This window comes from Mobula hypostoma, chromosome 24 (assembly GCF_963921235.1).
Source record: "Mobula hypostoma chromosome 24, sMobHyp1.1, whole genome shotgun sequence".
Classification (NCBI taxonomy): Eukaryota; Metazoa; Chordata; class Chondrichthyes; order Myliobatiformes; family Myliobatidae; genus Mobula; species Mobula hypostoma.
Genome location: NC_086120.1, coordinates 23,754,773 through 23,781,681, shown reverse-complemented (window position 1 = coordinate 23,781,681; position 26,909 = coordinate 23,754,773). Strand labels below are relative to the sequence as shown.

The 26,909-nt window shown below is 44.2% G+C and overlaps 1 protein-coding gene across 1 annotated transcript; it reads right to left on the bottom strand.

The window, feature by feature from the left end:
- Window positions 1-118: 118 nt before the first annotated feature.
- LOC134337293 (golgin subfamily A member 6-like protein 7) lies at window positions 119-25,422 on the bottom strand. The gene is made up of 5 exons (XM_063032171.1): window positions 24,937-25,422; window positions 16,795-16,891; window positions 9,545-9,659; window positions 1,963-2,064; window positions 119-650 (listed from the first exon to the last, which is right to left on the bottom strand). The coding sequence occupies exons 1-5, from the start codon at window positions 25,372-25,374 to the stop codon at window positions 641-643; spliced, it is 762 nt and encodes a 253-aa protein (XP_062888241.1). The 5' UTR covers window positions 25,375-25,422; the 3' UTR covers window positions 119-640.
- Window positions 25,423-26,909: the final 1,487 nt, after the last annotated feature.

The following is a 26,909-nucleotide window of genomic DNA, read 5'->3' as shown; positions in this document are numbered from 1 at the left end:
AGGCTGGCTGCCGAATTTCACATCCTATAAATGAAATGAAAATTATCCAGATGGTGTCTGGAACTATCAGGAGTTCAGCGGAAGCAACAAAATCCGACTTGACAGCTGTTTTTAGCAATTATATTTTATTGTAATTTATAGAGAAGAATTTAATTAAAAATACATGTAGTAACCCCATAACCATCTTAGAGATAGACCAAGGACATTCCCACTTTGTACAGAGGCATGAAGTAATCACCAGATGAGAGTGAGGACAGGAGGATATGTAGCATTTCACTGATGTGACAAAGCACAGTGCAGGTGTTGGGGGGGGGTGGTGGGGGAGTCCAAAACCAGGGATGAGGTTTCAAGTCCATGATAGGGCAGACCATATGAGCTGAGGAATAGGAGGGGAATACATAGTGGCTCATTCACATTCTGTGCCGTACATGTTATATTTCGGGGTTATATCGCTGGCTGGGCTGTAGATCTTCGCACCCACTATTTCAGCATGAGCACCTCGGGGAGCGTGGGTGTTGCTGCTTCATCACGGGGTAACTGCTCAGATTCCTTTAGGGGATTGTGTCCAGAGGGTCAGAGTTCATGTTTCCTTCTGTTTATAACCAGCAATCATTCCCTGCATACTGGGGTCTTCCTTTTTTCATTGAAACCTTCAGGACACAACAAAAATCATGAGACATTTCTATTGTCCTTCAGCCCACCGCCCACAAGAATCAGCAACGCACACTCTGCATATCCCTTCTCCATACACCAGCATAATGCTTGAAGCTCTAACAGCCAGCTCAGCTCCACACCTCCCTTACCCCATGCCGCAATTCCCCACCCACCTAGCTCCATTCCTCATACCCTACACTCCACTGGTGAATCCAGGGCACCCTCACCCACACCTCTTGATCTACCCGTATTCCTCACACCCTACCCCTTCCCAAACTCCTCTTCCACTATCTTCCTCTAACCCCTCCCTCCCTTTCCCACATCAGGACACCACAGCCCAAACCCTCTCCCTCCCCCTCCCCCTCATTGCCCATTCCCCACACACAACCTTCTCTCTCGTCCTCCCCCAGTCACCCTCCCTCCTCTCCCACAGTTCGACCCAACACCTGCTCCCTACACCTCACCTTCCATGCCTCATTCCCCACCTGCTCTCCATACATAACCTTTCCCCTATCTCTCTCTATACAGCCCCTTATTTCAATCCTTCCCTTGTTCCTCCCTAATGCTTTCTCAAATAATACTCTCTCTCCTTAATACAAACCCTTTCCCACTTTCTCTCTTGCACCCCTGCACACCCAAACCATCCTCCAAACTCCATCCCATAATCTTTCTCCACAACTCAACACCTTTCCCTCAGAAGCCACCACCCCACACTGGCGCTCCTGCAATCTTCTCCACTCACTCCTCCCCACTTCTCCCATTCCTCTCCTCCACACTCCTGCCCAGTGGACAGTGCTAGCCGGAGCTCACCAGAGCGCGTCCGGCAAATCTTGAAGAAAAAAACCAATTAATTAGGTGCCGCCCAAGGTGATTGAGTATCTCAGAAACTGTTGATCTCCTGGGATTTTTACGCACAACAGACTCTGGAGTTTACAAAGAATGGTGCCAAAAACAAAAAAACATCCAGCGAGTGGCTGTTCTGTGAGCAAAAACATCTTGCTAAATACACTCACTGGATGTTTTTGGCACCATTCTTTGTAAACTCCACAGTCTGTTGTGCTTAAAAATCCCAGGAGATCAGCAGTTTCTGAGACACTCAAATCACCCTGGGTGGCACCTAGTTAATTAGCTTGTTTATTTTGTCTTTTTTCTTAAAGATGTGCCAGACGCGCTCCGGCTAGCACTGCACCCCTGCTCCTGCCACATGTTCTACACCATCTCCCACATTCCTGAGCTCCACCCTACATTATCACACACACGTCCGCCCCTTCTTCACTGTTCATAGACTTTCCTTGTGCTTCAACTTACCCATCACAGCAACGAGCCAGGTAAAAACTCAAAACAAAACACAAAATCCACCACCAAAAGTTACATCCCTGATTTTCACATGATTTACTCCCACGGTTGTGTCTGTAAGAAACAAGTTCAGGTAATTAAGAATTAATTTCCAATTGTCTTTATAACAGAGAATGATAAAAGACCTTCCTGAGGCCCAGGTTTAGTATGAACACTAGTGGTCCAAATTCCCAGGCAATTCTCTCCAGAAAACAGGGATGTTTGACCCCCACATCTCTACACACCATCCTTTACACCTATATCTACCTTCCTACCATTCTACACCCCATTTAATCCTTTCCCACTGCCCAGGTTATCACTATGCTTTTGTAAGAACTAGTTTAAACCAATAATAGAATGTTGCAAATATTAAAGCCTATTTAGAAGTGGTATATTTCAGTGTTTGTTTTGCTGCAATGGAACAGTGTGACACCACAACTACAGCAGCATTAATGGTGTTGAAACAGTCTTCGGTCAAACTGCAAAGTATGATGGTTAGTCAGGGAATGTGCTGCAACAGAAAAATGTGTGAAGCGTGTGGACTGTAAAATGTTATTTGAAGCAGGGACAAAACAAGTATATTAAATTTACCTGGAATATGTCTACAAAGCAGTTGCTCTTTTTGGCGAGGGAGGGTGTTGGATGTTTGGGGTTTGTGAGTTTTGTTACCTTTTCCTTTCCATGCGGGAAAAGGGGAGCGGGGGGGAGTTTTTTCCTTCAATGACTCCCATTGTTTTTCTGTACTTCATGGCTATCTTGAGAAGACGAATATAAGAGCTGTATTGTACATGCATACTTTGACACTAAAATGAAACTTTGAAGAAGGGTTTGATGTAGAAGAACAAAATACTGCAACAACGCAAAACACGCAGAAATACTGCAACACACAGTCCTGAAGAAGGGTCTTGGTCTGAAACTTCAACTCTTTGTTCATTTCCACAGATGCTGCCTGACATGCTGAGTTCTTCCAGCATTTTGTGGGTGTTGCTTTGGCTTTCCAACATCTGAAGGATCTCTTGTGTTAACAAAATACAGCATATGTCTAAAGTCTGAAATAAAAACATAACATACTGGAAACACTCAGAGGTCAGGTATGATTAGTGGAAAGAGAAACAAAGTTAATGCTTCCAGTCAAAGACTCTTCACCAGAATTAGAAAAGTGAGAAAAAAGTTGGTTTCAAGTTATAGAGAGAGGGGAGGAGGGATGAATTGGACAAAAGGAATTTCTCTGATAGATGAAGTCTCTCACCCCTTCTCTTCATTCACCTGGCCATCACCTCCCTCTAGTCCCCCTCCTCCTTCCCTTTCTTCTGAGGTTCACTGTCCTCTCCTGTTAGATTCTTTCTTCTGCAGCCCTATACCTCATTTATCTATCACCTCCCACTTCTTACTTCATCCCCTCTCCCCCAACCACTCACCGTACCCCTCGCTTGCTCTTATCTATCACTTGCCAGCTTGTCCGCCTTCCCCCTCAGCCCACCTTCTCTTCTGGTCTCTGCTCCTTTCCTTTCCAGTCCTGATGAAGAGTCTTGGCCCGAAACATCAACGATTTAAGCACATAAGAAATAGGAACAGGAATAGGCCATCTGGCCCATCGAGCCTGCTCTGCCATTCAATAAGATCATGGCTGCTCTGGCCATGGACTCATCTCCACCTGTCTATCTTTTCCCATAACCCTTAATTCCCCTACTATGTAAAAATCTATCCAATCTTGTCTTAAATATATTTACTGAGGTAGCCTCCGCTGCTTCATTGGGCAGAGAATTCCACAGATTCACCACTCTCTGGTAAAACATTTCCTCCTCATCTCTAGCCTAAATCTACTCATCCAAAACTTGAGGCTATGTCCCATAGTTGTAGTCTCACCTACCAATGGGAACACCTTTCCTGCCTCTATCTTATCCATCCCATTCATAATTTTATATGTTTCCATAAAATCTTCTCTCATTCTTTTGAATTCCAGCAAATACAGTCCCAGGCAACTCAATATCTCCTCATAGTCTAACCCCTTCATCTCTGGAATCAACCTGGTGAAAAGCCAGTATATCCTTCTTCAATAAGGAGACCAGAACTGCAGGCAGTACTCCAAGCATTCCATTTGCCCTCTTGATCGCCTGCTGCACCTGCAAACAAATCTTTTGTAATTCATGCTCAAGCACTCCCGAGTCTCTCTGCACAGCAGCATGTTTAATAATAATCTGCACTTTCATATTTCCTTCCAAAGTGGATGACCTCGCATTTACCAACATTGTACTCCATCTGCCAGACCCTTGCCCACTCACTTATCCTATCTATATCTCTCTGCAGACTCTCTGTATCTTCTGCACAATTTGCTTTTCCACTCAATTTAGTATCATCAGCAAATTTAGATACACTACACTCAGTCCCTTCTTCCAGATCGTTAATGTATATCGTGAACAGTTGCAGGCCCAGCACGAACCCTGCAGCTCCCTGCTCACCACTGAGTGCCAACCAGAGTAACACCCATGTCTCCCAACTCTCTGCTTTCTATTAGTTAATCAATCCTCTATCCATCCTAATATATCACTCCCCCCACCCCAACTTCATGCATCCTTATCTTATGGAAAAGTCTTTTCTGTGGAATCCATGCTGTGTCTGCCTGATGGCTTCATTTCTTTCAAGGTGCTTTGCTATTTCTTCTTTAATGATAGCTTCAAACATTTTCCCAACTACAGATGTTAAACTATCTAGCCTATAGTTACCCGCCTTTTGCCTACATCTTTTTTTGAACAGTGGCATGACTTACGCCATCTTCCAATCCGCTGGGATCTGCCTAGGATCCAGAGAATTTTGGTAAATCATTACCAAAACCTCCACTATAGCTTCTGCCATTTCTTGCAGTGCCTTGGGATGCATTCCATCAGGACCAAGGGACTTAACTATTTTCACTCCCACCAATTTGCTCAGCACTACCTCTTTAGTGATAACTATTGTGTCAAGGTCCTCAGCTCCCATCGCATCCACAACATCTTTCTTTGGCATGTTAGATGTGCCCTCCACCGTGAAGACCGACACAAAATAGTCATTCAAAGCCTCAGCCATTTCCTCATTACCCAATATCAATTCCCCCTTCTTGTCCTCCAAGGGCCGTACATTCACTTTAGTCACCCTTTTCCGTTTTATATAATTATAAAAACGTTTACTATCTGTTTTTATATTTTGTGCTGGATTATGTTCATAATCTAGCTTCCCTTTCTTTATTGCTCGCATAGTGGTTCTTTGTTGCTTTTTAAGATTTTCCCAATCTTACAGTTTCCCACTATTCTTGGCGACTTTGTACGCACGAGCTTCTAGTTTGATGCCTTCTTTTATTTCCTTAGTTATCCAAGGCTGGCTCTCCACACCCTTGCTGTCCTTGCTTTTAACTAGAATATACTTTTGTTGAGCACCATGAAAAATTTCTTTGAAAGTCTTGCACTGTTCCTCAACTGACCCACCACATGACCTGTGTTCTCAGTCTACACTAGCCAAATCCTCCCTCCTCCCATTGTAGTCTCCATTGTTTAGGCATAATACACTGGTTTTAGATTGAACTATGGCACCCTCCATTTGTAAGAGAAACACAATCATACTCTTTCTGAGAGAATCTCTAACTACAAGAACACTAATTTTACAGTCCCATTGCTCAGGACCAGATCCAATATAGTCTGTTCCCTTGTAGGTTCAGTAACAGACTGTTCAAGAAAGCTATCACGGACTTCTCCTCAGACTGCCTCATCCAACATGACTCATCCAATCTATGTGCAAGTTAAAATCCTCGGTGATAACTGCTTTTCCATTCTAAATGCCTCAGATATTTCTCTGTTTATTGCCTATGCCACTGTGATGTTACTATTCAGGGGGCGATAGACAACTCCCACCAGTCATTGTTTCCCTTTACTATTCCTAATCTCTACCCAGATGGATTCAACATTCTACTCCTTAGGTCTTATATCGTCTCTCACTATCACCCTGATCTCATCTTTAATTAAGAGTGCTACCCCACCTCCATTACCGTCCTGCCTATCCTTCCGTATTATCTGATATCCTTGGATATTTAATTCCCAGTCCTCTCCACCCTGCAACCATGTCTCCGTAATGGCCACTAAATCATAGCCCTTTGTACTGATTTGAGCCACAAGCTCACTGACCTTCTTTCGAAAACTACAGGCATTGAGATCAAATGCCCTTACCCTTATTGTGCTTTTAAAATCTTGTAATCTTTTACTTTTTTGCACTTGACTTTTCTTCACACACTCTTACTTTTCTCTTTTTTATCTTTAGCTTTTTTCTTTATCTTTATCCACATTTTTCCATCTTACTTTATCCATACTTCTCCAATCTGTTCAACTCCTACTATTTAGTTTCAAACCCTATCTGCAGCCCTAGTTATGTGACTCACTAAGATCCGGGTCCCATCACAGTTCAGGTGGGGCCTTTCACATTGGTTCAGCTCCCTCCCTCCCCAATACTTGTGCCAATTTCCATTAATTCAAACCCGCTTCTCCCACGCCAATCCTTGAGCCATGCATTTAACTCTCTAATCTTCTTGACCCTCTGCCAATTTGCATGTGGCTCAGGTAGTAATCCAGAGATTACTACCTTTTGGTCCTGCATTTTAATTTAGTCCCCAGCTGCTCAAATTCCCTCAGCAAAACCTCTTTCCTCATTGTACCTATGTCAGTGGTACCCACGTGGACCATGACAACTGGATCTTTCCCCTCCCACTACAAATTCCGCTGCAGGTGAGATAAGATGTCCCGAACCTGGGCACCAGGCAGGCAACACAGCCTTCGGGACACTCTATCCCCGTGACAGATGACTCTGTCTATTCCCCTGACTATACTATCCCCAATTACCACTACATTTCTCTTCTCACCCTCCCCTCTTGAATGGCTCCCTGAACTACGATGCCACAATTAGGTTGCTCATCCTTCCTACAGCCGCCACTCTCATCCACACAGGGAGCAAGAATCTCAGACCTGTTGGACAAGCTCAAGGGCCGAGCTCCTCCAGCACTGTCTCTTGGATCCCACGACCCACCTCACTCGCAGTCACACCCTCTTGTCCCTGACCACAGACCAAACTTGACGCAGTAAATCTAACGGGTGTGACTCCCTCCTGAAACAGCGAATCCAGGTAACTCTCTCCCTCCCTGATGTGCTGCAGTGTTTGAAGCTCAGATTCCAGGTCATCAGCTTCGAGCCTGACTTCCTCGAGCAGACAACTCTTCCTACAGATGTGGTCACCAGGAACCACAATGGGGTCCACCAGCTCCCACATTATGCAGCTACAGCACATCACCTGATCCTGCATCATCCCTACTTTATTTAATTAGCTGTAATTTAGTGACTTTTTATTCAATCACGACACTAGCTTTATTTGTTACTTACCTGTGCCTCCTTGCCAAAGCCTCAAGTTCCCACTCCTACACTGGTCCACTCACACAATGGCCGCTCTGCTTTGACCCTGCTTTACTTTTATTTGCTCCTGCTAATGAATTGCGAATCGATCGGTCCGCCACTACTGCGCCGATCCCTGCGAAACGCACTTTTTAAAAAACTCTTCTCCCCGACCTATGCAAAGCTCACTCTCTCTTCAGATCAATAGGTCCACCGCTAATTTGTTGCCCTCCATAGATGCTGCCTGACTTGCTGAGTTCTTCCAGTACGTTGTGTATGTTTCTTCGATCGCTGAAGACAAGGTTGCCATGGAGAAGCACTGTTTTACGAAGCTGCCTTCGGGCAAGATGTTGATGAGGAAATTAGAGCATAGGACATAGAACATTACAGTACAGTACAGGCCCATCACACAATAACCTACTATGAGATCAAATAACTTTTCTCTCCAACTTTTCTCAGTTTTTCTATCATCTACGTGCCTTCCTAAGAGATTCTTAATTGCCCCTAAAGTATCACCACCCCTGGCAGGGCAGGGCGTTCCATGTACCCGCCACTCTCTGTGTACCTCGGACATCCCCTCTATAATTTCCACCAATCACATTAAAACTACGCCCTCTGGTATTAATTGCAATTAGCCAAATTGGAGGAGGGAAAAGCACAAAACAAGAGACTAAAAAGGAGAGAGGTGGGAAAAAGCCAGCTGGTCATTCAGAGCCTCTGGAGTTGAAAAAGAAATCAAGAGATTCTAAAGATGCTGGAAATCTTGTACAACGCATGATGAGAACAAGCTGAGAACTGCATTTGTGGAAGGGACTGGTTTGGCCTGTGTTCAGGGAGGAAACAAAAGGATCACAGGTAACCTTGGTGAGTGAAAGGAAATATGAAGTGATTGTCTGTACGATAAATATGAGCCGGTTCCAAGCAGGGAAATGGAAATTGTCAAAAGTGGCAAAGTAGATCTGGAACTAGTTTGCTTAAAGAGAGTGTATGAAAAAAGGGTTCTGATACCGAGAGAGAAGAAGAAGAATATCTTTATTGTCATTGTTGTGGAGCAACGAAACACAGTTTAGCAGCTCAAAGTTTTGCAGCATGACAAAGAATATATACATAAAATAAACTCTGAAACCTCAGGAGTGCAGTCCAAAATTAATAATATATGGATGAGGGTGGGGGGTAGGACTATTGCACACCTGCCATTCCTGGAAGTGTGATGCATTTAGCTGCCGCTGTCTTAGGAGGGGGGCGGGAGAAGAGAAGCGGGTGTTATACATTTCACTGCTTGTGAGTAGTAGCTGTTAAGGAGTCTCTTTGTTTTCATCCTTAATGCTCTGTATCTCTTCCCAGAAGGTAGAGGGGAAAACAGGTGATGTCCAGGATGAGTGCGATCCTTTGAAATACAAGTAGCCTTCTTTTGAAGTCTGCCAGTATAAATGTCTCTGAGAGGACAAATATGACGAGAAGGAAGAGAAAACAGCAGAGACCGTATGACACCCACTCTGACGGCAAGTCTCTGAGGTTTTGTGGGAACACTGTGACTATTGTTTGTGTTAAGTTTGGTTTCTTTATACTCAATAGAACTACCTTAATAAACCCGTTACCAATATACCAATATCCTGTCCTGATGAAGGGTCTCGGCCCAAAACGTCAAGCATTAATTCATTTCCATAGATGCTCACTGACCCGCTGAGTTCCTCCAGCATTTTGTGCGTGTTACGGATACCTGTTTCATTTCTCACCCCTAATCTCTGATGAAAGGTGATTAACATAAAACGTTAACTCTGTTTCTCTCTCCATCAACCTGAATGTTTCCAGCACTTTCCGTTTTGGCTTCAAAAATATTTAACTGCCAAGAAATTTGGGATAATGCGACAATTGTTGGAAGTACCCCAGAAGAAGATGATCTGCCTTTCCAGTTTCTCCCATAGACTGATCCAGGCAGAAAGATGTCACTCTGTCTTTCATTGTATCAGTGGCTGCCCTTTACAATTGCCTCTGCTTCCACCCACACTTACCCCAGAGAAATGCAGCGTCCCCCCTTTCACACGTATCCCTAAATCCCCACCCGAGTTTTATCTATGCACCCATCTCTGGGCCCCATACAATCCCCTGTAGGACCTCAAATAAAATTCATTTTAAAATGCACAAGGTCTCACTGAGCAAGCTTCAGTTCAGAATTAAGTCTTTCCAAAATGTGTTCATTTTTTTTCTTGCATTCCTGTATCTCGCGGCTGTGACGCAGTTGTGCCTCTTCACAATTCTGAAGATTACCTTTAAAAACAAGAGTTAAAGATTGATGAACTGGGGAGAAAGGATAAGCCAATGCAAATTAAAACCTTGTCTCTGTGTTTCATGATTTACGTGAATAATATTTGAAACAGATACTTCTATGTTCTAATGCAGTCTGACAAGTGTGGGAATGACAGAGTGAAACACCTTCTCTTACATATAGTGAACACACATCAAAGTTGCTGGTGGAACGCAGCAGGCCAGGCAGCATCTCTAGGAAGAGGTACAGTCGACGTTTCAGGCCGAGACCCTTCGTCAGGACTAACTGAAGGAAGAGTGAGTAAGAAATTTGAAAGTGGGAGGGGAAGGGGAGATCCAAAATGATAGGAGAAGACAGGAGGGGGAGGGATGGAGCCAAGAGCTGGACAGGTGATAGGCAAAAGGGATACGAGAGGATCATGGGACAGGAGGTCCGGGAAGAAAGACAAGGGGGAGGGGGGAACCCAGAGGATGGGCAAGGGGTATATTCAGAGGGACAGTGGGAGAAAAAGGAGAGTGAGAGAAAGAATGTGTGATGGGGTACGAGGGGGAGGTGGGGCATTAGCGGAAGTTAGAGAAGTCAATGTTCATGCCATCAGGTTGGAGGCTACCCAGATGGAATATAAGGTGTTGTTCCTCCAACCTGAGTGTGGCTTCATCTTTACAGTAGAGGAGGCCGTGGATAGACATGTCAGAATGGGAATGGGATGTGGAATTAAAATGTGTGGCCACTGGGAAATCCTGCTTTCTCTGGCGGACAGAGCGTAGATGTTCAGCAAAGCGGTCTCCCAGTCTGCGTCCGGTCTCGCCAATATATAACAGGCCACATCGGGAGCACCGGACGCAGTATATCACCCCAGCCGACTCACAGGTGAAGTGTTGCCTCACCTGGAAGGACTGTTTGGGGCCCTGAATGGTGGTAAGGGAGGAAGTATAAGGGCATGTGTAGCACTTGTTCCGCTTACAAGGATAAGTGCCAGGAGGGAGATCAGTGGGGAGGGATGGGGGCTACAAATGGACAAGGGGGTCGCGTAGGGAGCAATCCCTGTGGAAAGCAGAGAGAGGGGGGCAGGGAAAGATGTGCTTAGTGGTGGGATCCCAATGGAGGTGGCGGAAGTTACGGAGAATAATATGTTGGACCGCTTTATTTTCACCATGGATGTCCAGTCCTTATATACTTCCATCCCCCATCAGGAAGGTCTCAAAGCTCTATGCTTCTTTTTGGATTCCGGACCTAATCAGTTCCCCTCTATCACCACTCTGCTCCGTCTAGCAGAATTAGTCCTTACTCTTAATAATTTCTCCTTTGGCTCCTCCCACTTCCTCCAAACTAAAGGTGTAGCTATGGGCACCCGTATGGGTCCTAGCTATGCCTGCCTTTTTGTTGGCTTTGTGGAACAACCTATGTTCCGTGCCTATTCTGGTATCTGTCCCCCACTTTTCCTTCGCTACATCGACGACTGCATTGGCGCTGCTTCCTGCACGCATGCAGAACTCGTTGACTTTATTAACTTTGCCTCCAACTTTCACCCTGCCCTCAAGTTTACCTGGTCCATTTCCGACACCTCCCTCCCCTTTCTAGATCTTTCTGTCTCTGTCTCTGGAGACAACTTATCCACTGATGTCTACTATAAGCCTACTGACTCTCACAGCTATCTGAACTATTCCTCTTCTCACCCTGTCTCTTGCAAAAACGCCATCCCCTTCTCGCAATTCCTCCGTCTCCGCTGCATCTGCTCTCAGGATGAGGCTTTTCATTCTAGGACGAGGGAGATGTCTTCCTTTTTTAAAGAAAGGGGCTTCCCTTCCTCCACTATCAACTCTGCTCTTAAACGCATCTCCTCCATTTCACGTTCATCTGCTCTCACTCCATCCTCCCGCTACCCCACTAGGAATAGGGTTCCCCTGGTCCTCACCTACCACCCCACCAGCCTCCAGGTCCAACATATTATTCTCCGTAACTTCCGCCACCTCCAACGGGATCCCACCACTAAGCACATCTTTCCCTCCCCCCCTCTCTCTGCTTGCCACAGGGATCGCTCCCTACGTGACTCCCTTGTCCATTCGTCCACCCCATCCCTCCCCACTGATCTCCCTCCTGGCACTTATCCGTGTAAGCGGAACAAGTGCTACACATGCCCTTACACTTCCTCCCTTACCACCATTCAGGGCCCCAAACAATCCTTCCAGGTGAGGCGACACTTCACCTGTGAGTCGGCTGGGGTGATATACTGCGCCCGGGTCTCCCGATGCGGCCTTTTATATATTGGCGAGACCGGACGCAGACTGGGAGATCGCTTTGCTAAACACATACGCCATGTCCGCCAGAGAAAGCAGGATCTCCCAGTGGCCACGCATTTTAATTCCACATCCCATTCCCATTCTGTCATGTCTATCCACGGCCTCCTCTACTGTAAAGATGAAGCCACACTCATGTTGGAGGAACAACATTTTATATTCCGTTTGGGTAGCCTCCAACCTAATGGCATGAACATCGACTTCTCTAACTTCCGCTAATGCCCCACCTCCCCCTCGTACCCCATCTGTTATTTATTTTTATACACACATTCTTTCTCTCACTCTCCTTTTTCTCCCTCTGTCCCTCTGAATATACCCCTTGCCCATCCTCTGGGTCCCCCCCACCTTGTCTTTCTTCCCGGACCTCCTGTCCCATGATCCTCTCATATCCCTTTTGACAATCACCTGTCCAGCTCTTGGCTCCATCCCTCCCCCTCCTGTCTTCTCCTATCATTTTGGATCTCCCCCTGCCCCTCCGACTTTCAAATCTCTTACTAACTCTTCCTTCAGTTAGTCCTGACAAAGGGTCTCGGCCCGAAACGTCAACTGTACCTCTTCCTAGAGATGCTGCATGGCCTGCTGTGTTCACCAGCAACTTTGATGTGTGTTGCTTGAATTTTGCAGCATTTGCAGAATTCCTGTTGTTTGCGCTCTTACATACAGTGTTAAGTTTGGGCCCGTTTATTTTAGCTGGGGAACAACAGAGGTGCGTTCGTGTTGCTTTGAAGTTCACTCTGTGTCAATGCACCAATACTGATTCCCCAGTTAGCTGCCCCAAAACAGATGAGCCAACTGTTACCTGATTGCTACTTGGGGGATCTTGCTGTATGGAGCTGCATACTATGTTTCCTATGCGAGCTCTCTTGCACAGAAGGCAGTGTAAACATAGAACATAGAACAGTTCAGGATAGAAACAGACCCTTTGGTCAAAATGTTATGCCAACCAGCTAAAGAGCAAATCAAAAATACCCAACCATTAATCCCTCCTACCTACTCCATGCCCTATTCCTCCATCTTCCTCACATCCACGTGCTCAGGTATGCAGTAAATATATTCAGAATATTCAAGAAGAAGTTGGATGTTTCTCTTCAGGTTTAGGGAGTCAAAGTAAGTGAGGAGGAAGGTTACTTAATTTAGATGCTCCTCCATGATGATATTGCAAAGCAGAACAGGCAGAAGGAAGGACATGAGAAATGGATTCAGGAGGCCATCTGGCCATCCAGCCTGCTCCATCATTCAAGATCATGGCTGATGTGCCATGGACTCAGTTCCACCTGCTTTCCTATTCTCCATCACCCTTAATCCCCCTGCCTAATAAGCACAGGGGATTCCAGTTAACTATTAGTTATACATCAGGACCAGTACATTTTGGACCAGTTAAATGGTTGCCCAATTAGCCAACATTTCATGGAAATAGCTGAATAACAAGTTATCTATTTAAATGAAATAGTGAACAAATTAGAACACTACCAATATTACGACAGCACCTTAAACTAGGTGTTAGCTCCGGATAGTTATCGAGAGAGAAATTCACCCAGTGTACCCTGGTATGCTGGGAGGGGCTGCACCTTGAGTAAAGGAGCTTGCTGTGTCCATTCTGGGACAGCTCACTCACCCTTGTTCCCCACCAGACACTCAGCTCTCACCTGTAGCTCCAGGTAGCTGTTTGTGTGTGACAGAGGCCACACCCCAGTACATTGCTTTGACAGGCAGGCTAAACCAGGTGAGAATAGCTCATACCCTGGTGAAATAGGGGCATACCCATCCTGGCCTGTGCAGTCAGCGCCAGCAGATTGAGCGGATGAGATTAACAATGAAATTCAATGGCCAAGAAGGAGGCTCTGCAATGCTTCGTTTTATCCACTGCAAACAAGGAAGACCCCAGTCTGTGACGACAACTTGTCCCACTGGACCCGGTTTCCCAAGATCGACAGAGTGAAACTGTCAATAGCTCTTCCAATTTAAAAACTCTCCCACACAGGCTTTATTGTTATTGTTGGATTTAATCAGCAACTGACATGCTGCTGTGTACTTTTATTTGACCAAATCTTCATTTCTATTGTAACATTCAAGATAATTGTTGATCTCTTCAAATTCTTTCACAATCGCTAACTTGTTGAAGTAGTGAAATAGTTTCAATTTCACTCCTGGCCATTTCTGGCATCTCCAAGCCTGACTTGTTGAAATCGAAGTTAACAAAACAATTCCAACTTGTCTTACTACTTATTTCTCAGTATCAGTGACAAACATCACTGCTTTTTGAACACAAACTCACAGAACTAACACTATTTAAAAACTGTTTGCTCCAAACATGTGCAGTGTCTAACAGCCATAAAAGTCCACACAACTGACACCAGTTAAAAACTGTTTGGCAAAACTGTTAGTGGGGCGGCCTCTGCTGCTTCACTGGGCAGACAATTCCACAGATTCACAACCGTCTGGGAAATGCAGTTCCTTCTCACCTCCATCCTAAATTCTCTCACCTGAATCTTGAGGCTATGACCCTAATTCTAGTCTCATCTACCAGTGAAAACAACTTTCCTGCCTCGGTTTTAAATATCCCTTTCATAATTTTTTGTTTCAAAATTCTTCTAAATTCACTGAATATAGTCCCAGGCAACTCAATCTCTCCTCATAGGTTAACTCCATCAACTCCAGAATTCTCTGGTGAATTCTGTAATGAATAAACTCTTCCTGGGCTTCCAGCCAGGTGCAGGTATCAATTTTAACCGACATTTTGATGACAAACTCTGCCATCTTCATCAGGGATGATGTCTAGTTAGGTGGTATTTATACCCCTGTCTGTCCCCCCTGATCGGTTAATCCTCATCCAATCTGGTTTCTGCTGTCCTACCTTGTTTACAATCAAACTCCAGTTCTTACTTAGAGTAAGGCCTTTGTCATTGCTAAAATTCTGTTTCTCTAGTTTTATTTCAATGGCTTCTTCACCAGATGGTCCCAAAAGCCGTTAGCATGGCACAGCAGTTTCGTGCCATCAAAGTCAATCCTGTGGCCATTGCAAATGTAATGTTCTGTTGCCGCCAATTTCTCTAGGTAAGCCAAATGGAGACACCTCATGTGCTCCCTGATGCAGGTTTGCATCCTCTGGCTGATGTACACGGCTCCGCATCCACAGGGAATCCTGTAAACCCCAGCCGACCTGAGTCCCAGGTCATCTTTGACCCACATAAGCTGTGATTTGAGCTTCCTGGCAGGTACGTGGATGGTATTAATCTGATTTTCTTCAGGATCCTAGCTATCCTTCCAGAAACTGTGGAAATATAGGGAAGACAGGGTGTCGTGACAGGTTCCTCCTTGTTTTTAGATTTTCTGGGTTTTCCATCGGCCCTTTTAGGGACCTGATTTTCTTTACCTTGTAGCCATTCTGTAGGATCGTTGTACGTAGTCACCAGGATCCTGATGAAATACCGGATTAATTCCATCCATAAACCCGCAAGGAAGCTCAACATCCCAGTTTACGTGGGTCAAAGATGACCTGGGACTCAGGTAGGCTGGTGTTTACAGGATTTCCTGTGAATGCCGAGCAGCGTATATATTGGCCAGAAGGGATGTATGGTGGAAACCTTCATCAATAGTACAGGAGGTGTATCTGTTTGGGTTACCCAGAGAAATCAGCAGTAACAGAACACTGCATTGATAATGGCCATCGGATTGACTTCAGCAGCACAAAACTACTGTGCTATGCCAGTACCTTTTGCGACTGCCTGATGGACCAAACCATTGAAATAAAACTGGATGAAAAGAATTTTAACAAGGACGAAGGCCTCGCCCTAAGTAAGAACTGGAAATTGATTGTAAACAAGGTGGGACAAAAGAAACCTGATTGGATGAGGACTAACCAATCGGGGGGATGGACGATGGGGGTATAAATTCCATCGGAATATACATGCCTATCCATCTTTCCCAATGAAGGTGGCAGAGTGTGTCGTTGAAACATCAGTTAAAATTGATAGCTGTACCTGGCTGGAAGACTGAGAAGAGTTTATTCATCATATACACCAGAAAAGCACGAGATCCTTTTTCATCTCTTCTATAACTTCTGTCATTTCTCTCCTTCTTCACTTTCCATTGCATTCATGGCATCTGTTATTAGCATGTTAGACATGTCTTCCACATCACAATACTTCTGTTCCTATTTTCTATGACAACACTGCAGAGTATTCCATTGGCTGGGAAGTGCTTTGTAGTGATAAGAATTATCAATGGTACAGTGCAAGTGTTTCTTTAATTCTCTATGCTCTTCCACTGAATGGGGTGACCCCGTATGGAATGCAAGGCCAGATAGCTCATCTAATGCCTTAGTGCCCAAGCCTAAGCAGACAGGCTATCCAAGCATGAGATTCTGCAGATGCTGAAATTCCACAAAAAAACGCTGGAGGAACTCAGTAGGTCAGGCAGAATCTGTGGAAAGGAATAATTAGCTGAGGTTTTGTACAGAGAACCTTCATCAGCTGCTGAACAACAGAGTCCCTCCAGCATTTTGTGAGCAACATTACTGCCATCCATCTATTATCAACTGGGATGACAAAGATTTGGCTCTTTGTTCAGGCTCAGTCCACTGAAGATGGAATTACTGGAGGCAGCAGTCAACAAGTGCCTGGTGCGGGAGGAGCTGCATTGGGTCTAGCAGAGTTTGAACCGTGTGTCTGTACATCCCTGGGCTCATACTTCTCCCATTTCCTGCCCTCTCCTGCATCCCGTTGATCTTGAACTGCTGCCCATTATGTGATGTCCAATACCACCCTGGCGTTATATGTTGTTTGATATCGTTCTCTCAGGCACTGAAGCGGCTATACAAATGCAACTGTTGTTGACCTACCTTCCAGTTCCTTCTTTGTGGAATATAAGCCCTTGTTCTCATCACTCAGTTTTTTGATGGTTTCATCCTGAGCTGCTTTCTGTTTCTCCAGTAATGTCTGTTTAAAGAGAGAAAAGCAAATAATGTCTTTCTGCAGATCAAACTCAAGATCAAGTTCATTGTCATAGGCACAAGTGCATTGAAAAACTTTACTTGCAGTAGCGTCACAAACACTTTGCATTAGAGACTTTATGTTCACAAGAAAAGCATAAATTTAACAGTATATTATACAAAATTAAACGAGAAAGGAAAGAACTGGAACAAAACATCCACGGTATGTAAAGAGGTCATAGTGTTTATATACTGAGGTAGTGTTTCCTGTTTACAAGTTGTTTCAAGAACTGGGTGTTTGAAGGAAAGTAATTGTTTTTGAACCTGGGACTTCGGGCTCCTGTACCTCCTGCCCTGTGTTAGGTGCTTCAGATTTACACCTTGCCGTTTTCCCAACAACTTGAACTTTCAGTGTTACAGATAAAACATAAATGCTTCCGTACAACCTTGCAGTAAACAACTTTAAAACCCTAAGTTAACAATACCAACTAAACTCAGGCTATGCCAAAAATGACTACAATCGAGGACTGTGATATCTTCACCCGAAAACACGGCTCAAAAAATCGAAAATCAGCACTCCATCGACGAAGCAAGATAAGGAAGTTTCTAGCAACATGGCGGAGCTAAAGGCGCTGCTAGCTGAATTAAAGTTACTTTGCTCTGAGTTTGGATGCAAACTGGACAGTATAGATGACCGCCTGGGTAAGACGACCAGCTCTGTCGCTGCCTTGGAAAACAATATGTCAGAGGTGAAACGAAATGTTGCTTCTAATACCACACAGATGGAAGAGGCTGAAAACCGAATAATGACGACAGAGGAGCACGTGGAAAAGAACAAGGCTGAACTAACCAACGCCATGAAGCGAATGGCCTACCTGGAATCCAAGACTGAAGACCTGGAGAATCGGAGTGGAAGGAAAAACTTGTGGTTGTTCGGCCTCTGGGAGGGCGCTAAAGGAAACCAACCACTGCTGGAGTTCATACAAAACATGCTGCCGCGCTGGCTGGAGCTGGACACCGACAGATCCTTCATTCTAGAAAGAGTTCACCAAACTCCAGCACCGTCAAAACCAAACCAGAACAGAGCGGTTCTCATTCGGTTTCTGAGATTTCAAGATCGGGAGTTTGTTTTCCGCTCCACTAAACAGCGTAATATCACGTATGAGGGAAACAAGCTTTTCTTCGCTCAGGACCTCTCGGCTGAGACCATGCGACAGTGTAACGAGTTTAACACGGTCAGAAGAGTGTTCGTCAAAAAAGGAACTTTCCACGGATTTCAACATAATCCACGCAAGGTGAGAGTCCTCCACAATGGGAAAATACACCTGTTTTCATCACCAAAAGAGGCGGAAGAGTTCCATCGAGGACACACTTGAGGGGTCTGATTATGGCAGTAGTGAGATTTATTTACTTCCATACCCATGAGAATCAGCTGATACTGACTGCTTAACAGATATAAGCCTACACTGAGTCCCAGAAGACATCTTTTTTCTTCTTCCTTTATTTTTCTTTTACTAGAACTACCACTTTAGCCTCTTTTATTCTATTCTTGAAAAGAACCTGTAGTTAAGAGGTTGTTTATACCACCAGAATAGCTTTATTGTTTTGTCTATTTTTATTATTTACAACATTTTTGTTTGTTGAAACCTTAATTCTATTGAGATGGGACTCCATGGACCTGAATGAACATTTACAATAGACAATACTGGCATACAGTTTAGTGGCTGCTTTGACTTTATTTTTATGCTAAGTGGGTTGAGTATATAACGTTCTAAGATATAATAAGGTGCATGGTTGATGGACACCACTAGTTGCCTATGGAGTTAGGTTTGCCCCTCCATAGAGTGGATCAGCACAAGCTCTACAGTTCTTTGTTTTGAGTAAGGGAGGGGGAATTCAAGAGTTCACATCTCTATATGTGTAAATGTATATGTGTTTTTTGTTTTTCTTTATGTATGTCGTGCACCCAACACAGCAGTAATATTTCTCACTCCTTTTCCTGGTATAATTGACATGTTCCATATATGGAACAGACGAGCACTCAGATTATCTTTAATATCAAAGTCACGAGCTGGAATGTTAGGGGACTAAAGAAGTTAACCAAATTGAAACAGGTTATGAATAGGATCAAACAGCTTAAGTCTAAAATAATTTTTCTTCAAGAAAGTCTCAGATACAAATGTTTGCGTCAAATCGGTAAGGAATAAATGGTCTGGCCAAGTAATATATGCAAAATACAACAACTATGCTAGAGATGTACTTATTCTTATTCATAGAGCGATACCATTTCAAATTATGAAAACAATCCAAGACTCGGCCGGAAGGTATGCAAGATAATTTCTTCTCTTTCACATTAAACCTAGTCAGTATATATGGCCCAAATGAGGACAATCCTAAATTTTTTGAAGATTTCTTCCTTACTTAGTCCACTTTACGAGGCTTTTATATCATTGGGGGAGACTTTAATTGCACTTTAAACCCAGCAATGGATCGCTCTACAGGCTGTGATACCTATAAGGCACAAACTAGAAAATTACTAAGACAATACATTGTGGTTATAAATTTGGTTGAAGTATGGAGAGAACAAAACCCTGGCAAAATAGAATACTCTTGTCATTCAAGTACATGTAAATCTCATTCTCATATTGATTATTTTCTTGTCTCAAGAGAGCTCTTATCAAAGATTAAAAGTTGCTGGTATGATGGCATAGTAATAGGCAACCATGCTGCTATTTCATTAAGTATTCATATAGAGAAATTTATTCACAGTCCCCCGAACTGGTGATTTCAGGTGAGATTGCTACAAAACCCAGACTTTGTTAAATTTGTGGGAACTAAAATAGTTATTTTGAGTTAAATACAGATCAAACTAGTGCCAGCACAAGATGGGAGGCGGTCAAGGCATATATTAGAGGAGAAATCATTAGTTATACAAGCTTCAAGTCGAAACAAAAAATAGAGATGGAAACTTTGGAAAAACAAGTTAAATCTTTAGAGGTAGAACTAACGGAAAGGGATGATCCAACAAAACAGAGATCTGCTACTTTTGAGAGCCAAATATAATAAATTATCTGCTGATAAAGCTGCAAAAAGTTTAATGTGGCTGAAGCAATCTTATTACAATCAAGGAGGAAAAGCTGAGAAACTTTTGGCATGGAGATTTTAAAAAATACAGTCTGATAGAGCAATTAACAGTATAATAACCTCTTCAGGAAGACTAACTATAGACCCATTGGAAATTAATAACAGTTTTAGAGAATTTTATGAACATTTATATAGATCAGAATGCCCCCAAGCCTCAGAAGAATGGGACATATTTCTTGATAAGATTCAATTCCACACACTGACAGAAGATGCAAAAAAGGAGTTAGAGAGAGGTTTAACAATTGAAGAGTTATTGCAGGTTATCCAAAATATTAACAGTGGTAAAGCACCAGGGCCTAACGGCCTACCAATTGAATTCTACAAAACATTTCAAGAAATATTACTAGTCCAGACATCCCACCTCTCCCGGAAGTTCTGGGAGTCTCCCGCATATCGATAGTGGCTCCCTAACGCCTGGAAATTATATACAATATCCCAGAAATAGATTTTTTTTGAGAGGGAAAGGGAGAGTGAGCAACCTGATTGGTCTCTCTTCGTGCGAAGAGTAGTCCCCAACCACTGGGCCACGAGGAAACAATATGAGTCAGCTGCACCTTTCCTCATTCTCTGTCACGCACTGTTGAATTTTAACGTACGTGAAGTCATCAGTGACCCAAGACGTGCAAAGGAATGGGTTCGTGACCCATTTGTGAATGTCCCCGGTGAATCATCCATGTCAGCGCAGGAAGAAGATCAACTCCTCGAGCTTGCAAATGATGGTGGGCTGAAAAGTATGTTTGACATAACATCTCTGCCGGCATTCTGGATCAAAGTCAAGGCTGAATATCCTGAGATAGCCACGAAAGCACTGAAAACGCTGCTTCCATTTCCAACATATTTCTGCGAAGCGGAGTTTTCTGCAATGAATGCAACGAAAACTAAATTGCGGAATAGACTGGACATAAGTAACCCCCTTCGAGTATCGCTGTCTCCCATCACCCCTCGATAGGACTGTCTTCTTGCAGGAAAACAAGCCCAGGGCTCCCACTGATTCAGTGATATTGGTGTGTTGCAATGATTTTATATATTCATACAAGGAAAATATGCGCTGTGTGTTTAATATCCAAATGATACTTGTCTCAGCTTGTCTCCTGCCCCACCGAACTCATTTCTGAAAGCGTTCGCCAGCAACTTTCATGTGTGTTGCTTAAAATGTTATGATGCTATTGACTTATAAGTAATTTATCATTCAGTGGTCCCCAACCGCTGGATCACGAAGAATACAGCGGTGGCTGGAATGCACCCAGCACATCTTTAAGAAAAAAGCCGAAATAAGCAAGCTTAAACAAGCTAATTAATTAGATGCCGCCCGGCATGTAAATGTTGGCCCAGATCAGAGGCGATTGCTGATTGCGTCGTCTCTGATCTGGGCCGACATTTACGTGCCGGGCAGCACCTAATCAATTAGCTTGTTTATCTCAGCTTTTTTCTTAAAGACGTGCTGGTTGCGTTCCGGCTACCGCTGTACCGCTGCATTCTTCATGGCACGGAGGTTTGGGACCACTGTTATAATTGACTTATCACTACATTCATGCGAGGAAAATATGCGCTGTGTGTATAACATTAAATTCATTAGATAAACCCCTTTAGAAACGAAATTGAGTGTATTAGCCACTTACAAGTGACTTATAGTTGAATTATCACCTATATTCCGGTCGTGCTTAACACCCATCTCCCCCCCGCCCCCAGTCGGCCAGTCCGCAAAAATATTGTCAATATTAAACCGGTCCGCGGTGCAAAAAAGTTTGGGGACCCCTGATTTAAACTAGCTGGCTGGCTGCTAATGAGCTACGCTATTGATGTCCTACGTGATGAGGCCAAACTCCCTGTAGACTTGCTTAAAGTTGTAATAGAATAAACATGATAATATAAGTACATATTATAATGTCACATTTGCTGCATATACCCAACTTGGTTTACAGATTAGACAAAATCACTAAACAAAGTATTACATACACCCTTGGAGGAATATGGGGTTGCAGGGGGCGGGGGTGCTACCTCCCTGAAATGAGTTTTTGCAGGGTGGGATGTCTGCTAGTCCCACTCTTAAATATGTATGACGAATCTTATCAGGATGGAACTCTCCCATCCTCCTTATGGCTAGCAATGATAACACTGATCTTGAAGCCAAGCAAACCTCCTACAGAATGTTCTTCACTTAGTCCGATAAGTCTAATTGGATCCGACACATAAATACTTTGTAAAGCCTTAGCAAGAAGATTGGATCCTTATATCCCACATCTAGTTCATAATGATCGGAATGGCAAAAACGCCAAGGATTCCATTATATTAGAACAGTTCTTAACATAATTCATGAAAAATTTGACGCTAAAGATACAGCAGTATTATCACAGGATGCTCGGCAGGCCTTCGATACAATAGAATGGCCATGCTTATTTCATGAATTGCCTAGATTTGTATTTGGAAAGAACTTCCTTAAATGGATTCAGATTTTATATACAAACCAAATAGCCAGTGTCTTAATAGACAATAGACAATAGGTGCAGGAGTAGGCCATTCAGCCCTTCGAGCCAGCACCACCATTCACTGTGATCATGGCTGATCATCCACAATCAGTACCCTTTTCCTGCCTTCTCCCCATATCCCTTAACTCCGCTATCTTTAAGAGCTCTATCTAACTCTTTCTTGAAAGAATCCAGAGACTTGGCCTCCACTGCCTTCAGAGGCAGAGCATTCCATATATCCACCACTCTCTGGGTGAAAAAGTTTTTCCTCAACTCCGTTCTAAATGGTCTACCCCTTATTCTTAAACTGTGGCCTCTGGTTCTGGACTCCCCCAACATCGGGAACATGTTTCCTGCCTCTAGCGTGCCCAATCCCTTAATAATCTTATGTGTTTCAATCAGATCCCCTCTCATCCTTCTAAATTCCAGTGTATACAAGCCCAGTCGCTCCAATCTTTCAACATACGACAGTCCCGCCATCCCGGGAATTAACCTCGTGAACCTGCGCTGCACTCCCTCAATAGCTAGAATGTCCTTCCTCAAATTTGGAGACCAAAACTGTACACAATACTCCAGGTGTGGTCTCACCAGGGCCCTGTACAGCTGCAGAAGGACCTCTTTGCTCCTATACTCAACTCCCCTTGTTATGAAGGCCAACATGCCATTAGCTTTCTTCACTGCCTGCTGTACCTGCATGCTTACTTTCAGTGACTGATGAACAAGGACACCTAGATCTCGTTGTAAAATAGTATAGTTTCTAAACCAGTCATCTTGGAGTGATCTACTCACCAGGGATGCCCTTTGTCACTGATGTTGTTTACACTGGCCATAGAACCCCTGGCTATGGCAATAAGAACACAGGCAGGCCTGTCGGGCATCCAGTTAGGAGAACAGGAACATAGAATGCCCTTATATGCTGACGAAGTGATTCTTTTTTTAACAAATGTATCCATCAGTATTCCAAACTTAATACAACAGATTGAATTGTTTAGGCAGTTCTCTGGTTATAACATTAACAAATCAAAATCATCAATACTATTTTTGAACAAAGAAGAAAGACTGAAACCAGTCATAAAATCCCCATTTATAAATGCAAAGGAAGAATTTACCTACCCTGGTGTCAAAATTTCCCCTGAAATTAAAACAATCGTCCCAACTAACTATGACCCACTAGTGGACGAAGTGAAAGAGACGTTGGATCGATGGATAACAATGCCCATATCAATGACTGGCCGTATAAACATGATCAAAAGTAATATATTACCAAAATTTCTATGCCTTTTTCAATCACTTCCTCTCCCACTACCAAAATCATTTTTTGATAAGCTTAATGGTATTTTTAGTAAATTCATTTGGATTAATAAAAAATCTAGACTGAGACTTAGGTTGCTATGCCTGCCTTATGAAAGGGGAGGGCTACGGCTCCCGAACCTGAACACAAGGAAATCTGCAGATGCTGGAATTTCAAGCAACACACATCAAAGTTGCTGGTGAATGCAACAGGTCAGGCAGCATCTCTAGGAAGAGGTACAGTCGACGTTTCGGGCCGAGACCCTTCGTCAGGACTAACTGAAAGAAGAGCCTGAAATGGTATTATTGGTCTGCTCAGTTCTGCAATGTTTTATTTCTCAATGGAGGCCCTTCCAGCCTGGGTGAATATTGAACAGGCATCAGTACCAAACCTCCCATTAAAGCTCTATCTATATTCTGCAGACTCAAGAAGCATGAAAAGAACAACTGAGAACCTTTTCCCCAAAAATAGTATTGACATCTGGTATAATGCACATCAGCATATTAAAGATACTTCTCCCATCTGTCGCTTCTCCCTAATATGGGGCAATACATACTTCAGAGCAGGAAGAGCAGATGGTGGGCAGAATCCGGGCAGACAAAGGTGTGCAGAAAATACAGGTGCGCTGCACAGAGAGGAAGCACTGAACAGAATTCTGGATTTCGGATTTTCACAGAAGGGGTGTTCAGCCCGTTCTCGCCATGGACAAGGCACGCGTCAGGAATGCGATGGGCTAAGTGCGGTGCCAACCGCTCTCAGGGAGCTCCACGCCATGTGGGCAATGCAGCCAATTCGATGGCATCTTACCAACCAACTTAGACACTTGGTACCTCTGTGGGCTATGCCTAGCCCACCTGGACAGCATCTCCCAAATCTCCACAACCAGAGGGATAAAAGTCCCTCAGTACTGCCCGTGCAATGGTGCACCGCTCCTTCAGTCGCCTGGAGCTCCTTCCTGCGGCACTGGCCTCCAACTCCTCCAGTGAACTTCATATCTCACTCCCGAGCCCCTGACAGTGCGGCGCTCCCTAATTTCCACCGGGTACGGGATCGACCTCTCTACCTCACCGCATTCCAGTCCCGGGTCCTACTGATCAGCTGTGGAGCTTTACTACGCTGTGTGATCTCTGCCCGAAGATCCAGGGCTCTCACCTCGCATTTCTGCTGACGTTCCCGCAGCTCGTCTCTCTCCTTCCGCAACTCGTCTCTCTCACTCCGCAGATTGTCTCTCTCCTTCCGCAACTCGTCTCTCTCCCTCCTCAGCTCGTCTCTCTCACTCCGCAGATCGTCTCTCTCCTTCCGCAACTCGTCTCTCTCCCTCCCCAGCTCGTCTCTCTCCCTCCGCAGATTGTCTCTCTCACTCCGCAGATCGTCATTCTCCCTCTGCAGCTTCCCTTTATCCTCCAGCAGGCTCTCTTTCTCCCTCTGCAACTCTCTGATCTGCATCTGCGGTCCCGCCGTTTCGGAGTTGAATTTCTTCAGATTGACGAGAAAGAGCGTCCATCCCAGGACGCCGAGGACGAGGACGACGAGTTCGGCAAGGAGACGGAGACGGGGGAGCTGCCGAGCTATACAACTCCTGCTCTGCATCCTGCCTGGCTACAAGGAACTTCAGCAACAAGTCGTGAGCGGCCGAAGTTTCCGAGTGGCTGCTAACTCCTCCCTGGCTGCCGGGGCGTATCTCCGGAAGACATCGCCTATGCCAAGCACTGAAATTGCGTCCCTGTCCAAACATCTGACACCCATCCACTTTACCATAATATCAGCTCAAAAATACAAGTCAAGCTCGTTAATCTTCTAATTAACAAATTATAGCACCACATGAAAATTATAATTGCACCTTCCTTACTTTCACTGATGCAAATTGGTCCATGATGTGATCAAAGTCAGTTTTTTTTTCAGTTTCTTCTCTTTCTACACTCAGCAGAGTAAGATCACAGAGTCTGCCTTGACCCATGGAGGCTCTCAAATACGAAAGTATTAGTTTTAACTCGCTGAATGATCTCCCACAGCTGGCGATGGAAACTGCGATGGTTAGCATTATCTGAATAGCAATGCGAAGATTGGGGAAGACGCTCTCATCGCCATACTGAACAATAAATTCAAGAAGCTCTTCAGGTCTTGATATTTTCACGTTGACCCGCCTTGATAGCAACATTCTGCAATCCAAAATTTCTTCATAGAGCTGCTGTCCATCAACATCAGAGCTGTACAATTCGCCCAAGTTTTTGCACTTCTTTAGGTCAGAGGATTGTAGACTTATTCAGCTCCATCAAGGACACAAGCCTCCCCACCACTGAGGATATCTTCAAAAGGCAATGCCTCAACAAGGCAGCATCCATTATTAAGAACCCTCACCCCCTGGGACATGTCCTCTTCTCATTTCTACCATCAGAGAGGAGGTATAGGAGCCTGAAGACCCACACTGAACATTTTAGGAACAGTCTCTTCACCTCTGCCCTCAGATTTTTGAACAGTCCACTAATCAATGAGCACTACCTCACTATTGTTTTGCATTTATTTATTTATTTTTATTGTAATTATAGTAGTTTGTTATGCCTGCACTGTATTGCTGACACACAACGCAAAATTGACACAGTAGCGTAGTGGTTAACACAAAACTTTACCTCAGTGGCTGTAAGATTGGGTTTCAAGTTTATGCTATTTTGGTGCAGGATGCATCGTGACACTTTCCCAGCACAATTTTCTCTGACTTGATTTGCTTTGACTCAAAACCACTCATTTCAGTGCATGTTTCGATGCACATGTGGCAAATCAAGCTAATCTGTATTTCACAATTTATGTCAGCGATGATAAACCTAATTCTGATTCTGATTCTTTTCACGGCACCTCTGTCTAATTTAACACACTAATTACCATCAGACCTTTGTGATCTGCATTGTTTGTTCTGGAGACAACCTTGGCAACGTTTGTTTCCGGTATCAATCCCCACAGTCAGGCATTAACACAGGATCGAAGCGAGAGCCCTTGGACAAGGGCAGTGCTCACCCAGTACTGCATGTCCAACAGTACACCACTAAACAGGCCCTAAAGAGTGCGGGAGCTGAGTGGGGTGGCGGACTAAAGCATGTGGGGACTAGGATGTGAGTTGGTGGGGAATTAAA

Coding starts and splice junctions, on each gene's coding strand:
- LOC134337293 (XM_063032171.1), bottom strand. CDS start 25,374: ATGCAGAGCAGGAGTTGTATAGCTCGGCAGCTCCCCCGTCTCCGTCTC. Junction 16,892..24,936: donor AACGTCAGCAGAAATGCGAG/GTGAGAGCCCTG, acceptor CTCTTTAAACAG/ACATTACTGGAGAAACAGAA. Junction 2,065..9,544: donor TCTGAACTGAAGCTTGCTCA/GTGAGACCTTGT, acceptor TGTTTCTTACAG/ACACAACCGTGGGAGTAAAT.